The sequence below is a fragment of the Nomia melanderi genome, chromosome 3 (assembly GCF_051020985.1).
Source record: "Nomia melanderi isolate GNS246 chromosome 3, iyNomMela1, whole genome shotgun sequence".
Taxonomy (NCBI): Eukaryota; Metazoa; Arthropoda; class Insecta; order Hymenoptera; family Halictidae; genus Nomia; species Nomia melanderi.
The window spans coordinates 1,917,879-1,933,646 of record NC_135001.1 but is presented as its reverse complement, the minus strand read 5'-3'; the positions used below and the strand labels follow the sequence as shown (position 1 = coordinate 1,933,646).

The 15,768-nt window shown below is 38.8% G+C and overlaps 1 protein-coding gene across 3 annotated transcripts in view; it reads left to right on the top strand.

Moving 5' to 3' along the window:
* The window catches only part of Fas1 (fasciclin 1 Fas1 domain-containing), a 407,539-nt gene that overhangs the window by 369,340 nt on the left and 22,431 nt on the right, over window positions 1-15,768 (top strand). For 2 of the 3 annotated variants that reach the window (XM_076366368.1, XM_031984244.2), the window contains exons 8-9: window positions 11,371-11,613; window positions 12,968-12,997. In XM_076366368.1, the coding sequence (XP_076222483.1) occupies window positions 11,371-11,613; window positions 12,968-12,997 (273 nt within the window). The remainder of the gene's footprint in view (window positions 1-11,370; window positions 11,614-12,967; window positions 12,998-15,768) is intronic. The other variant, XM_076366367.1, reaches the window with a different exon arrangement.

The window sequence follows — 15,768 nt, the reverse complement described above, 5'->3', positions numbered from 1 at the left end:
TCTTGCTGTTGTATTAATATACCAGAACGTTGAAAGCTTGCGAAAACAATTGTAGCGAATCTTCTCGAAAAGAATGACAAAGAAATTAGTGAAAGAGAAACGAGAAAAGTCTACTGCTTTCGATTGATTTCTAGATTAGATCGACTGTGTTAGATAGCGATGATGAGAATGTTAAGAATTATGATGGATTTTGTTGAACAAACTTTTTTGGTGATTTCGAAACAGCGCTCGAATGAACTCTTTAGCTATTGCCTGAGGAATGCACCGTCGTTTCTTGCAAGGAAGATTTGCGGTGAAGGTGTACCGATATCTCGAACGATTCCCGAAATGCGCGGACGAGCGACGATCTCGCGAACGAAGATCTCGCTTCGTTGAAAGAGATTTTTCTCGCAAATATTCTCCTCCCCTTCTGTTCACATGCTTTGTACATTGCCCGCGATCAGCATTCGGCCGCGATTCTCGAACGAAATTTTTGCGTAGACGTAGAATCCGGACAACGTTTTCTTTTTGTAAGAGACCACGGTAAGTCGTCTAAATAGCCGCCTTCTAATTACATGTATAGCCATTGTTGTCGCTTCAAGTATTCGCCCATTGCTCGACATTGATTGATATAAACAGACATCCACTGACAAGTTGACCCATGTAAAACGTTACGATTTGTTTCATCGGAACCATACAAATGGGAGTACAATCCTTCCATGCGATTGCATGAAGATCTGCTTTTGACTTTTACATTTCTTTATATCATTCATTTCATCGTAGCCTTTGAATTTTGTATTTTTAATAATTTATAGCTGACATTTGAAGATTTTATACAGAAAATATCACCTGAAGCTATTAATACTTTCAAAGTCCAATTTTAACGTTACTTTCAATAACACCAGCTCCACTTTAGCTGATGATTTGTTTTATATATTAGATACTCCTTAATTATAAACTGACAACGAAGATATAGAATTTTAACACGTTGAATACCACGTCACCGGTGACTCCCAACTAAATTATTATAGTTCACTGAATTAAACGATTATTTGGAAATATTTCTATATTATAAATAATGTTGCCCAATGCAGTGACATTTAGTTAGTTGAACGTAGAATAATAATAACGTAATTCAATCGAATGATTTAATATATTTCCTTTGTTTGTGCGTTTTGCTCTATAAAATCGGCGTTCGACGTGTTAAATAAAAGAAAGAACGAGAAAAAAGAAACAAATAGAATTGTACTTCTATTAGGAAGCCACGAAAACAAATTGATCAACGTTGTACGAGGTCAGCCGTAAACTCACAATACCGATCCACGTGTTACTCAAAATCTCCGATCGGCGAACAGTCCACACACCGTCCCGGGCCCCGAGAGACACAACGATCGAAACACGAATAAAAGAAAAAACAATCATCCTAGCCGATCTATGTACAAGCTAAAGTAAATAGCAGACTCTGAATGAAATCTTCCTTGTAAATCGCCAGTGTCTAGAGAGAGTACGCACTGCACGTTGCACTGCTAGCCTCCGACTGTTAGCCTCCCTTGAATGTCGCATGTTGTCAAGGACGAGAGCACCGGTACACGATGTTTCGTCGACGAAATTTCGAAGATCCTCCGTCGACACTATCTCAGTCATGAATAGAGAAAGCATAGTCGCCCTCGTGACATTCACCAAAAAAAAGAAAAGAAAAGAGAAAAAAAGAAACGAAAAAGAAAGAAAATATATATACGGCATTAATACCCACGATCTCTCATGTGACATGAATCAGTGCATTCGATCATGAACGCTGTTGCCACTCATCTCCCTTTTTGAATCATCTCATCACGCCTGATCTATCGCTAAATAGACTACGTAAGATATTATCATAAACGTACGTTTTAATTCGTAGCTTAACTCTATCTTCACCGATGACTGTCGTTCAACGTATACCTTTTCTGGATCACGATCGCGACGATGTTGGTCGATCGACGTGACATCAAGGAAAAACCGAATTACATTTTTTCCTCGGTTTATGTACGAGTTCTCCTAGAAACGGGCTCGTTCGTTTCCGTCGACGTTCAACTGAACGATGGACGATCGACACGATAATCGAGAACGAATTTCGTCGCGATCCTTCAGAATTCGAGCGATTTACCAGGAAAATCTGCAGCGACGTAACCTTTTCCGGCTGCTTAAACCTGCATGCTGTAAGATCGTGGATCTCGATTCATCCGCGAGAATGTCGGCGCGCGGGGTTTATTGTACACGGAAAATTATCGCAACGATGTTATCGGCGTGATTGATCGCCGCGTCGCTCGACCGATCTCGCTCGCAACGTTACGACGTGATCCACGGAGGTATTCATATTTTATATGATATAAGACTGTTTACAGGATTTTCGTCGGGGTGAGAAACCTCCGACACGCAACAGTAAGCGTAAAAATGATAGAACAGAGAGAGGACGTCTTGCAGCCGTTAGACGAATAGTAGCAACCCGATATCGAGTTACATTAATTAACGTTTTGCGATACCTAACACTCGATACCTTGAAACTATCTTAATATTCTTTGCGCCACTAGGGTGTACCAACGTTAGGTTCTAATTCCTCGAATTCTTCCAATACAGGCATACGTTTTCTATTCGATTCGATTTGATTCGCGAGTAGCATCTGTACAGCGGTAGCGTAAATGTTGACTGAACGTGCCTCTGATTCTCCCGGTGATGATTAATTAAAATGCTGTGCTTTAGTCGGAGCATAAGCGTTTGTCTATTCAAGAATTCTGACTCCTCGGAGGCATTCATCTCCTTCAGGTTTTCGTTTCTCGTTTCGCATACCCGAGATTAATATTCACCTTTGTTCCTTATATTCGTACACAATAGGTGTCTTAATATTCCATTGTTATCGGATTTAATATCTATTGTCGTTACACTGCAAATTCATTGTTTTTCGGTTATGATGAGAGTTGTTCTAATAATTCATTCTATTCAAAGATTTATCCTAACCTGTTCTATAATCTATTCCAACAATCTATACTCTAAAACTTATTCCTACACTTACTATTCCCCATCGATAAAATTTAAACAATAAATACTCCGTTTATCAGTGATTACACGTCACATTATTTCCAACTAAATTAAAACACAACAAAGATATGACTTAGATATACCAGCATCTTTTGAAAGTTTATCAGTGATTACACGTCACATTATTTCCAACTAAATTAAAACACAACAAAGATATGACTTAGATATACCAGCATCTTTTGAAAGTGGTATAACTCCATTTTTGGAAAGAAATGAGTTGGTGGTAGTTTCAATGAAATATAGATGTCCTCTTTATTATAATATAATATATATAATATATTTATATATACAAAATATATATGAAAAAATGGACTTATACCATTTTAACGCCTTGCCCAATGCTTCATTTCTTAACTATAATCGATACAACTACTTTATCGTTAAAGATTTATTAAGAACACAACAAATTTTCACGCTTATTCTGTCTACGTTTACTCCAAAGGTTAATTGATAATAGAAAAGTAATATCTCATTCATATTTCAAATTAATAACAGTTATATTTCTTAAATTCAATTGACAATTTTCACGAGTCTGACACGATATTGTAGATCAAGGTATTGAAAAAAACGGCTCATATATTCTCAGTACAAACCCCGACAGAGTTTTCCGAGCGAAACGAACAATCTCCATTTACTCAATTGTGGGGATGAATGCCTCGAAGTGGGGGTGGCGTCCTTGAACGGCCAATTGATTCCGCTCCGACTATACTCCGCGGCGTTCCCGTGACTAAGCACATCCGAGCAGTAATCTATTTAGTCGCGTCGGTTGTTACCGCGATAACGATTCTCGTCGGCACGATACCCGGCAATCGTGCGTTTAATTGCATACCGATATTAAATTACCATCGGCCACGTGCCCGACGCCATTACACCGATATTAAAACACGCGGTGTCCTCCTGTAGCCGACTGGCACAAAAGAACGGAAGCAATTACACTGTAACCAGCGGCCCTCTCCCGCCCCCCTTTTCTGCCACTGTTCGTTCCTTTTTTTTTGCGTCGACCCCTTCTCCCCCCCCCCCCCCCTCCTCCACCCTCTCCCGAACCCGTTCTTTTTTCGTACGCTGTGCCGAAGCCAACGATTCGATTAAAATTTCAATTACCGCCGACCGTCGCCGATAATTCAACAACCTTTCTCGTTTGATTTGTCTTGTACGAAGCACCACCGGTCGTAATCGAACCCGCGAAGTAATACGAGTACGGCGGTACTTTTTATTAATCGATATGTATCGACAGATGCTTCTATCGCTGTCGTGGCCGATCTTACGATCCTTGGACCCATTGTATATGTTTCTTGTTTGGCTTTGTTGTAAATACCTACCTTTTTAAATTCGTACAGGTCGAGTACGTTTTGATATAAGAATGTTGCTCGCGAGACGTTTGGTTCGAGTCTTCATGGATTTCCAAGAATCTTTTGGAAGTGGCAGTTGACGGTGATTATTGGTGTGAAATTTGTTTGCTTTCTTTTTGGGAAGTTAAGCAGTTAACCTGTTTGCATCATTAGCGCATGTATGCGCGGATTCTTCGTGGTACGTGTCAGGGGTGCCGTTGTACGGGTGCCATCTTTTGGCCATTATAATTAGAGCGCACGTGAACAAGGACACGAAGAGTTACACTGTGTTCATTACCGTCAAGATTTACTAGTCAAGATTTTCCAATATTCATTAACGCGTTGACTGCCACGGTGGTCAACGATGGCCGGAGCTTCCAAATTGCTTGAAAACAATTACAATAAGAAAATTGATATTGAATCGAAATATTTAGTAATACTAGAAGCTAGATAATAGTGTAATATGAGTACTGTAATACCAAAAAATTAAATGAATTCTTTGTTTACGCCGCGTTATTTTTCATTTTCTATACGTTTCCCGTTTTTATTTGTGTCACGCAAATGGGTTAACTTCATCATTTTCCCAGAGTACTTTCCAGAAAAAATGCCGAATTACCGAGAACATTTACATTTCCAGCGACGTGTATCGATAACGACATCGATGTAGACTCGTGCCACTAATTTTCGTAGTGTACAATTATCGTAACATACAGTATTCCCTCTTTACAATCACGCTTGGTAAACTTCCTTGTACGTACACCCCTGTCGCTGCCACATCACGTAGATTGTTATCGCCACCAGGGATTCCACTTTCGTCTGGCAAAGAAAGAAATGACGAGCGAATCAGAAGGACCAAGACAGAAGCCAGCCCGTGATAAATGGAGCCATTAGACATTCACATCCATTACTCTTTATAATCACGCCTTCAGTTCCGCGCGGCGTGCTTCAACAGTTTGAATCACGGAGAGCCCTCGCGGAGTTGATTCAGTTGTTTGTTACGATTAAATCGCGAGTCCGTGCAGAATTCTGTAATAGGAAGTAATTTTAAATCGTATTCTTATTTTTATATTGTATATTATTAGACCAAAACATATTTGACTCTAATCTAGCCTTAATTTCGTTTCAGTGGATCATAAATATTAATTCTCAACTTTCTATTCATAAATATCTCACCTGTATGTACAGTGGCGTTCAAAAGTTCTCGGCCAGGTCGTTTTGCGAGCTCTTCTTGTACAGTAAAGACTTTAAAGACTTTTTGTCCTTAAGTGACTACCTATTCTTTACACATATCTGTATAGAAAGAAATAATACATAATTATAATAAACTTCGGAACGCGTCAATTTAACTGTTCTTTAAATACACAACTATGTAAATGAAATAGTACGGTTTCTTTCGCAGTATCCATATAAATATATCCTTATTTATTATATTAACACATTGACCAAGGTAGTCACTGGTGAAATCACTTCGATATGACTTGAAAACAATTGTAATTTAAGACAACCGATGTCTAATAAAAATATTCAATAACACGAATAACTAGATAATAGTGTAACGTAAGAATTGTAGTAAAATACTCGAAATGGGAAAAAATACAATATTAAATCATTTGATTGAATTGCATTGTTATTATTGCAGGTTCATCTAGTTGAATGTCGCCGCATTAGCTAGCATTGTTTATAATATAGAAAAGTTTTCAAATAATTGGATCACCAATGACTCCCGCGGCATTCAACGCGTTAATTAATAATTATCCCTATTTACCTTTGCAAAGGAGTAAGTGATACGTAAAATGCTGTTTTTGTAGCAATAAACGTGTTAACAGAAATTCCTTTCAACTCATCCCATCGAAGAAACACTCCAAAAACGATCTAAGAAACTTTTGAATGCCACTGTAAGTAACAAACGCTCGCAGTGATAAAGAAAGAATACTGTATAAAGATCGCGATATTTCTCAGCTACAGCGGCGAGTACCGTGTTGAAAGGTTGTGTCTGCTTCGGATAAGCCAAGAACGATATCGGCTGTTCGGTGATAATTCTCTAAAGCGGCGGAAAGAACAAGGTAGACAGAACTCGCTCCAAGAAAGAGTAGAACAACGGAATCGTGCGCGAATCCCTTTCCCTCTCGAGCCCAAAAATTGCCGAACGAAATTATCTATCAATTGTGTACATGTGTTTATTACTCTTATATTGACTCAATGATGTTATTCTGTGGTGCTTTGCATGTCTCTATTGGACTCTGCATGTCGTATAGGGCATCGTAAGTACTTATTAAATGAACTCATCAGAGAATACACACGACACTTCCGCAAATAAAAAAAAAAGAAAAGAAAGATAAAGATATATATATATATTTATATATTTATATATATATATATTTATATATTTATATATTTATATATTTATATATTTATATATTTATATATATATATATTTATATATTTATATATTTATATATTTATATATTTATACAGTATATATACCTTCGGACAAAGTAACGCGTTTGCTGCGTTGCGACAGTCGAATGGGCGATTCTAGATCGGCCGATCGTATTTTATTAGTCGTGTACCAAAGCTTCTGTTGGTTTCTCTAGAGAATATGCAGAAGGTAGTGAGTCTGTAAGAACAGTCGGGACACTCTGACATTCTCAGACGTTTGCCAAAGATCAGAATTATCTTCGAAGCAATTCGACTGAACGCTTATTAAAATTCTATACTGATTTCAACCGTTGACAATGGAGAGATTCATTTTCCTCGGTGTACTCCCAATGAACCGACTGCGCTTACCGCATCTGAGTTTCTAGATTAATTTCTTAGATGTTAAAACAACGCCGAAACCGTGATCATTCAAGAGCCAAAAGAATAGGGAGGACGTTTCGTTCTGCTCGGTCCGAGTGCCTCGCAGTTCGTTTGAGCGAAGGGTAAGGGTAGCTCGAGACACGATGTCAAGCCAAAAAGGATTCTAACGTTCGCTTCGAACACGAAATTAACATCGCGATTACGAATCGATTGTAAAACGTTCAAATTTATTTATTCCTCGAGGTAGAATTTCAATGGGAAACACGTTTGCCTTCGGTTCTCGGGAAATGGAAGCAAACAGTATCGCAATGAATCGAGATTACGGAGAGCTGCAATCGATCGAAGGGCAAATATCAGACTCGCAGGTTTGCTTCTGATTAATCGGTAATTAAAGAAAGTCGTAAAATTGTCTTTCGTAGACGGCGGCTGCGTTTATAAACGTTCCACTCGTCGCCGACGTTTCTAATTAAATTCTTCTTGGCTTCATTAGCGACACAGCTTGTGGCAACAGAACGAGGGTCCTTCCGGTGATTGGAAACGTATTCAATTTTCGAGCAGTCAAGTTTTTTTTTCATTTCCTTCCCCGAATATCTCTTTCTCTTTCTCCTTCCCGTCAACCGTCCATTCTCTTATTTTCCGCCTTTTTTTCATTTCCAATCGAGGCTCAACGTTGTTTGTAATAGGTTTTATCGTTCATTTATTCCCACGAGTTTTTAGATGTAGGCCAGTATCGTTCATTGGATACTTCTCCGCTTGCTCACGCCGACTCGATGATATTTTAACCCCGATGATCTTTCGCCACGCCGCCGAGCAGGCCGGTGGTCCCTCTTTTGTTATTCCCTTTATCCAGTGACAATATTGTTTCACCGTGACGCCGCCGCTGACGTCCGGTTAATCTTCCCTTTTACAGCTTCCGGTCCGAGGAAGTTCGTGGAAGGCAGATTAACGCGAAAATAGACGGAATCGGAACTCGCCGAGCAAACGAATCGTTCCATGCAAGACAGAATTATAAAATGGTTTATTCAGATACCAATAACAAAGGACACGTGGGTAACTAATGGAGATATTGTCAGCATTTTTCGTACGACGCGTGTATTAATCGACAAAGAATATTCGTTGAAATGAGAAAATTGGTATTATACAATCCTGGCAACGTTGCTATTGAAATCCTTTTTCAACAGATCTTTGATCTGCCTTATTTCTTAAACCGATTAAGTCCTTTCGTTGTAAACTATGGTTTCGTATTGATCGATGCTTGTACAGTACGTGTGAACAGTCTTTTTTTTCTGTAAAATAGTTCGACAAATATAACCTCGATTATTTCTAGAGCGTAAAAGCTTATTGACAGAGTGGATAGATAATCGTAGCGATATTTTATTACTATCCAGTCCGACGAACAGAATTTACAGCTGGGTCATCGGCCTCCCTTTTACCTCGCGGAATTTTTATGACTGTCTGCTGAAATGAGTTATCCACTAATAAAAACTTCTCGACTGTCAATGTCTTCATAGTGTTCCTATGAAACTGTAACGAAAAAGGCAACGTTTTTTATGTTCATCTTTCATGGTAGAACGCGCCCCATTGTCACGGAACTAAGTAATTACCTATTCTCGTTAGGGGATAATAATTTTGTGGCAAAGTTGACAGAATATTTTCGTGTTGTACAAAATAATTGTGTTGGCAGAATATTTTTATTTCACATTTTGATCTTTCTACATACTAATTTTGTAACAAAATTTTTAATATTTTAATAATATATTAAAAATATATTATTATTATTTATTATTATTTTTTATATTTTCCATTTTTGAAAAATATTTTAATATTTTATCTACTCTATCAATATGAGAAGTGAAAGAACTATGGTAAACAAGCAAGTTCATTCTTTTTAATGAATTTTTCGAGAAAGATCTATGCTATCCATTAGAAATTTCGGATTTTTTAACTTCGAGGGTTTCGAGGCTATGGATAGGTGAAAAAGGAAACAGTGGAACCATTCGTTCGACAAACGGTCGTGAACGCGCACCTTTTCCCTTCTATCGTCCAGTGTTTCTCATTTTTTCTGTTCTCAGTCATTAATCCGTTCGATGAGCGCCGAGGGACGAGAGCTGAGCGAGAAATCGAGTGTCACCAGCAACTAATCACCGGCTCGTTAATTACCCTCCGCCCTTTAATCCGATCGAACGGTTCGATGTCCGGTTAATGCACGTTTTCCCTCCGCGCGGTCCCTCTAACAATTAAAAGGTCCAAAAGGATACGAGTCACGATGATTCGCGACGCGATTTCACGTCATCCCAGATCAAGCTACATTCGTTTCGATCCAGTAACTTAAATTCACTGTTAACACGTTGATCGCCGTGTCGAATTCGACTGACGCGATTCTGTAAGAATTCTATATTCCAAAAATTCATTTCAAAGCTAAATCGAATCATTTGATTGATTCAGTTCATTCAATTCATTCATTCGTCCAACAGTTTCAATATGAAATTAAGAATTGCAGAAAACGTGAAATTTACTGAATTATAAATTAATTTGGAAGTTGATTAATTCTATTAATTTAATTCATCAATGAAAAAGCTTAAGTATCGAATTGAGAATCGTTGGAAATTCGTAATTTACTTAGATCAAAATTCATTGATTGATTACTGCAGACTCATTGATACTTCCTGATTAACTAATTATATTAGTTACATTGTTCCCAATATTTGATATACTTTCTAATTTGATTAATTCAATTGTATCTACGAAGTGTGAGAAGGTTAAATGTCAATCGTTATGGAAAATCTAGATCTGTTTTCTAATGAAAAGTAAAAGTATCTGCTTCATCGAGGAAATCGTTTCGACTGCACAGGATTTTGATGGTAGTTGATTTAGCAGTCAACGTGTTAATTAGCGGTGCTTTGATCTACGCGGGCTCGTCGACGAGCCGGTTATCGTGTCTTGACGCGAAGCAACGTCTCAACGGTGCGACCACTCACGTGCGCCGACTCTTGAGTTCGTTTGATCGTGTCGCGGACATAAACGGTGTCTTCCTCCGTTGTACAGGGTGATTCGCACGAATGGGGTTGTTAGTATTTTATTAACGAGAATAAGTGGAATTGGTTCGGTATCAACGCGACCGTAAAAGGTGTCGGACAATGTTAATTTATTGCTTGTTCTGTGAAACGAGTGTGTACTCAATGAAACGTTCTCAATATTTCACAGTAACTTCAACAAATGTTAATCCCCACGTTCTGTTTATATAACAATTTCCGTCTATATACTTCTGTGTCGCAATGTGAAAATATAAACAACGTTACCTAAACAGGGCAATTTGTGATCAAAGAGTTACGATATCCCTAACGAACCCGACATCCGTTGACAGAAATAAATTCAATCGGATAACGGAGCATGGATTCGAACGGTTGTAACGTAATAAAACTTGATAAAAGAGAAGTATATTTTATAGTAATGGCCATTCCATCGCAAAGCAATGCAAACTACAATAGAACGACAAGAACAAAGCCGCATTATTTATGTACATATAAAAATGAGCAAAAAAGCTTGCTCTAATCCATAAATCCCCTTTATGGTAGACATTCATTGCACACATGCATGAGGAAAATAAAGAAATATTACCGAACGATCGATGGGTATTATCAATTTCTCATCTACAAAGAAAGACGTGATATCACCCCCGTTTTCTAAGAATCGCTCTGTACAATGTTTATCAATTTCCACGCTGAAGAGCGCCTCGTATCTCGGAACATCATCGACGGTGATTTTAACAACCCTCCAAAATTCCCTTAACGTTCTAGCTTTTACGTTACCACCCCCCCCCCCAGAACCCGGAATTAAACGTTTCAAAACAGCTTGAAGCTTTTACGTTTCGATAACCCATCCTCTAAGTCCTTATAAGCATTTTGTTTTGTCATCTTTGCGCGCAAGCGAAATATGCGAAGACTCAGGCGACAAGCTTGTTTGTCGCGCGTACACGTATAATCGGTTTACGCGCTCGCGTGTCTGGCCGCGGAATTCCTTAGAGCCGCTTCGCAAATTTCGTGGCACGAGGTTATCCGCCCTCTTTCGCTCCTCTTTCGTTTCTACGATCATTTCCATTTCTTTCTTTCATTTTCTTTGTTAACGGTCCCCCGTAGAATCCGTCGGCCGGTGCCCCGAGCACGATAAATAGAAATCTCTTCTGTACATTCAGGAAAAGGAGGACGGGCCGGTGTACAAGTTTTACCAGACGATCCGAGATTTCGGCGATGAAATCATGGGCAGCATAAGTCAGCTGCGCAACGTCACCCTGTTCGCACCGAGCAACGCTGCCCTCGAGGAGCCCGGCGTGCAGAAGATCCTGCAGGACAAGGAACGCGTCAAGGAGATCTTGAACCTCCATTACGTCAAGGAACGCCTGCCCCTCGACAAAATCAAGAACAAGAGCGTCAACCAGGTGAGTCGATTTCTCCGTTCAAACCTGCCCGTTTTCATAGTTACAAGATTCTTGGAATCGTTTAATGCAGTGTTTCCCAATCTTTCTTGTGCCGTGCCCCATCTAAGTCTTTCTAAAATTCTTATGCTCCCCTATGTAGCATATACACAATTTTTAATATTATATTATAATATTTGTATAATATTTATCATAATATTTTTGCTATTTTGTGAAATATATGAAGTGATATTTCAAATTTCAATTGCCTGTGGGGCGACGGTCTGACATTGGAAAACACTGGTTTAGTGTATATAATTAACGTTAGGTTTACCGACATTTTTTTATACCTATCTCAATTTCACCCAACAATGTCACATGTTCTTGAAAAAACAACTTCAAAAATGATATTATACACGATGATTTTATAAATGAAACTATGAGATGTATGGATAAAAGTGAGCAGTTCGAGATAGGTCAAAATGATTTGTCCGGTAAACCTAGCGTTCAATAACTCGAATCGCTACAATTATTTGTTCACATGTTGCGAATAAAGATATTCTAAGAACAATGAAAATATTGGCCAGAATGAGATAGTGAAGATGTACCTAATGCATTCACACGAGAGACGTAATTCGTATCGAATGTGTTGGAATAGAGATTTGTTTAGGAAATCACATTGACGAGAATTTCTATTGTTAACCCTTAGCAGTCGATTTTGTAGTCTACCATTAACTACGATTATTTTGATAATATCCCTAGTGAAAAAATATTAGAAAATGTTATAAGATTTCTTAAATTACTCATTTCCCCTTTTAAAACGAAGTTTGCATATATGGCGAACGCAACAATCTTAGAGTAGTTTCTTCAACTTCGTTTAAGATATTTAACACTATAAATAGTTCGGTAGCGAAATCTATACACTGCAAAGGGTTAATATTGAAAATCAGTAACCAATGTAGTTTTTAATTCTTCTCCGCCATTTTGAAAATTAGTATTCTTTAAAATTGGAACAGATTTCTATATCCGAGAGAGTTCGTGTCCATTAAAGGATCAAAAAGTTCAGAAACCTATTTTAGCAGGTTTGCAGATAGGAAAAATTTAGTCGAGCTCTTTGCGAATGAAATACTTGAAGCGATTCGAGCCTCTATTACTCCCGAAAGAGTACGAAAAGGCCATCATCTTATTTGCGTCGCCGGTCGAAATTGTTTCCGTGCCAAGACTCCGTTGTTTCCCGCAATGCAGGCATACATACTACGACGCGGCCGACTTTTCCTTTACGCTCAGCCGCGGTGAAACGCTCTAACGAGAACAAGAACCAAGCACTTAGCACAGTTGATTAACCCAATGACTCTTTGTTTTGTTTTCTTGTTTAAAGAAATCCTTGGACGGGAAGCCACACGTTGGGGTAATTACAGATTTATACAGCTTTCAGTGTTTCTGTTGGACTGTTCGTGATCTTTTCTCTGCATTTTATTTTCCTTTCTGTTCGCATTTGCCTGATTTGTTCCTCGATGTTCGATTCTGACCCAATGACTCGGTGTGTCCATGTCGGTTCAATTGATCGTTTTCATTAACACGTTAGAACAAGCTGTGTATTGTTAACAAGAAAACTGGAAGGAAACTTATTTCCCCTTGTACTCGCCAGCCGAGTCGTGTGTATGTAACTTTCCCTGCGCGAAATACTCTTATACGCTTTTTGTTTCTCATGCTTGCTTCTCTGTTAACACCACACGTTTGCACTTTCTAAGCTAACATTCGACGTACCGTTGAATTCGCTTTTTGTTCGTGGAAATACCATAGGTATCGTGATTCTTTTACGGTAACCTGGAGAAACGTAATCGAACTTTGAGAAAGTTCTTTCGTCGAAGATACAACGAACGCGATTGTGCAAATAAATCGCGAAAAGATATCTTCTTTTCTTAACGATCTTTTTCACCAAAGAAGTCCAATATTTTCGTTGCGCGAATGACAATAAGGTAGTAAGAGGCGTTCCGTTATTCCATGGAGAAATTTTGTAATGCTGATTGGATGATAATGAACTCCGCAGGAATGGCGAACGAACCGACGTCCCTGCTCGACTTTCGGGAAAGTTCGAGGGGAGCCGAGGTAGCCGGCGTTGTTATGACGTTACGCGTCTTTCGGAAAACTTTTACCTTCCAATCCACTTAATCTAAGGAACCCACTCTCCTTATCGGGTTTCGCCGGGAACTTCATTTTCATTTAACGCCGCTTCCCGAACTTGCGACTCGTTCACATAACCTATTTCTCTCATATGTAAGGTACAATCTGTATACTTTCTAACGAACGATTACTATTAATTATTCATCAACCTTCAATATTTCGCAGATTATCGAAAAACTCGTTGAATTATTTTTCGTTACTGTTGATTCATTCGTCGCCGAATGTATTTTTCATACGATTTTTAAGAATTTTTTACTTATATAAGGGAAGATGCGATACGATCGATGCATTCGACGCTTTTTGTTTCGGGCTATATGTTTATGGAAATACTGCGGAAGCATTCGCTCGAAGGTCAATATTTTCCTCGGATAAGTTGATTCGCATTCGCGGAGTTCCGCGATGTTGAATTATGAGCGGGCCGTCGAAAAATACATTCCGCCGCCGGGTAAAAAGGAAATGGAAATCGCTTCATTGAAGCAATCCATTCCCGGTTCGGCCGCGTGAAAGAATAATATCAGTGTAAATTTATAAATTCCGCCGGTCCTTTGGATAAATTTCGAAACGGGTTTTATCCCCACCCGCGCGGCATTGTTCGGGAATTTGAAAGCTTGTTTACACGTGCGTTTACGCGACAAATTTATAGGGTGATACAGAAGCGTTTTGCAAATCCGGAGTGAAAAATCGCGGTTTTCCACGGTCATAATAAACGACGGTGAACAACCGCGAAAAATACAATTCGAAATGTAATTCCGCCTTTTGTTCCATTGCGTGAAATACCTCGCGACTCTTTAATCGCGGTCACAGAAATGGAAAACAAATGGAAACAGAGTGAAACGGTAAACCAAGAACGAGCTCTTTCGGAAAATATCTTTCTCCGTTCTTTATGGCGGAACGAGATTTCTGTAGTAAAGGAAAATATTTTTGTTTCCAATGAACATTGTTAAATCAAGTTTCCGGCGTTCACGCTTCCATCTACGGTTCACGGTGTTGCGCTTTAACGTCCTGAACTTCTGAAGTCGGATGGAAGCTTGCCAATTTTAAATGTCGTGAAACTTCCAGATTGTACTGACTACATTTTCTGGTATGTTAAGTTTCTGGAAACCAGAATCCTTTTATTCGAATCTTTCTGGAAGCGTGTGACTGTGTTTGATGCTTTTAATCTCTCGTCGCTGAATCGTAACTTTGTTTCGCATATTTGTATGGCATAAAATGAAAAACTCTCTGATCTAAGAAGAAACGAAGGGAACGTGATTTAATAGTTTGTTTAAGGATTTTTGTGCTTCTTCTTTGACCACGTATATTTCATGAAAATCAATTTTATCAGTTTCCGCTGTGTTTGGATCGCTCTGCGATGGTAATAGTCGTGACTACAATGCGACGAGTTGCGCATTCTGCAGACACCAGTATCTCGGATTTGGCCAACTACTATCGATTTTGACCTGTGAATGCAATTACACGAAATCACCGATATAGCTAATTACTTCCATGGCCACGCTTCAATCACTGGGAACGTTGATACGGAACGCTGCCTTTAATTATGCCCTGTCCGTTAATAAATGAACATTCTACCAACACGAATAAAATATAGTAAACTCGCCTGATAAAGGCACGCGCCCTCATTATGCGTACGATCGGCGCCGGACAACCGATTAACGCTCGACAAAATATCGCGCAATTTATCCGAGTTGCTGACGAAACCAGAACAATCGTAATCATTCCGTCAACGTTAACGAACACTGACCGATGTGGATGTAAAATGGCACGATTGATTTGATTCTTTTCGGTTACGGTAATGATACAATTCATTTTCACGCGAGACTGATATTTCATCATTTTCTTAAATAGATATACAATAGTTAAATACATTATGATTCATTTTTATATCTCTGTAGAATTTCCCACGGTAGAAAACTATAACGATATGAAAACCCGGAGCTTCCGAATTGCTTGAAAACAATTACAGTAAGAAAATTGATATTGAATCAAAATATTTAG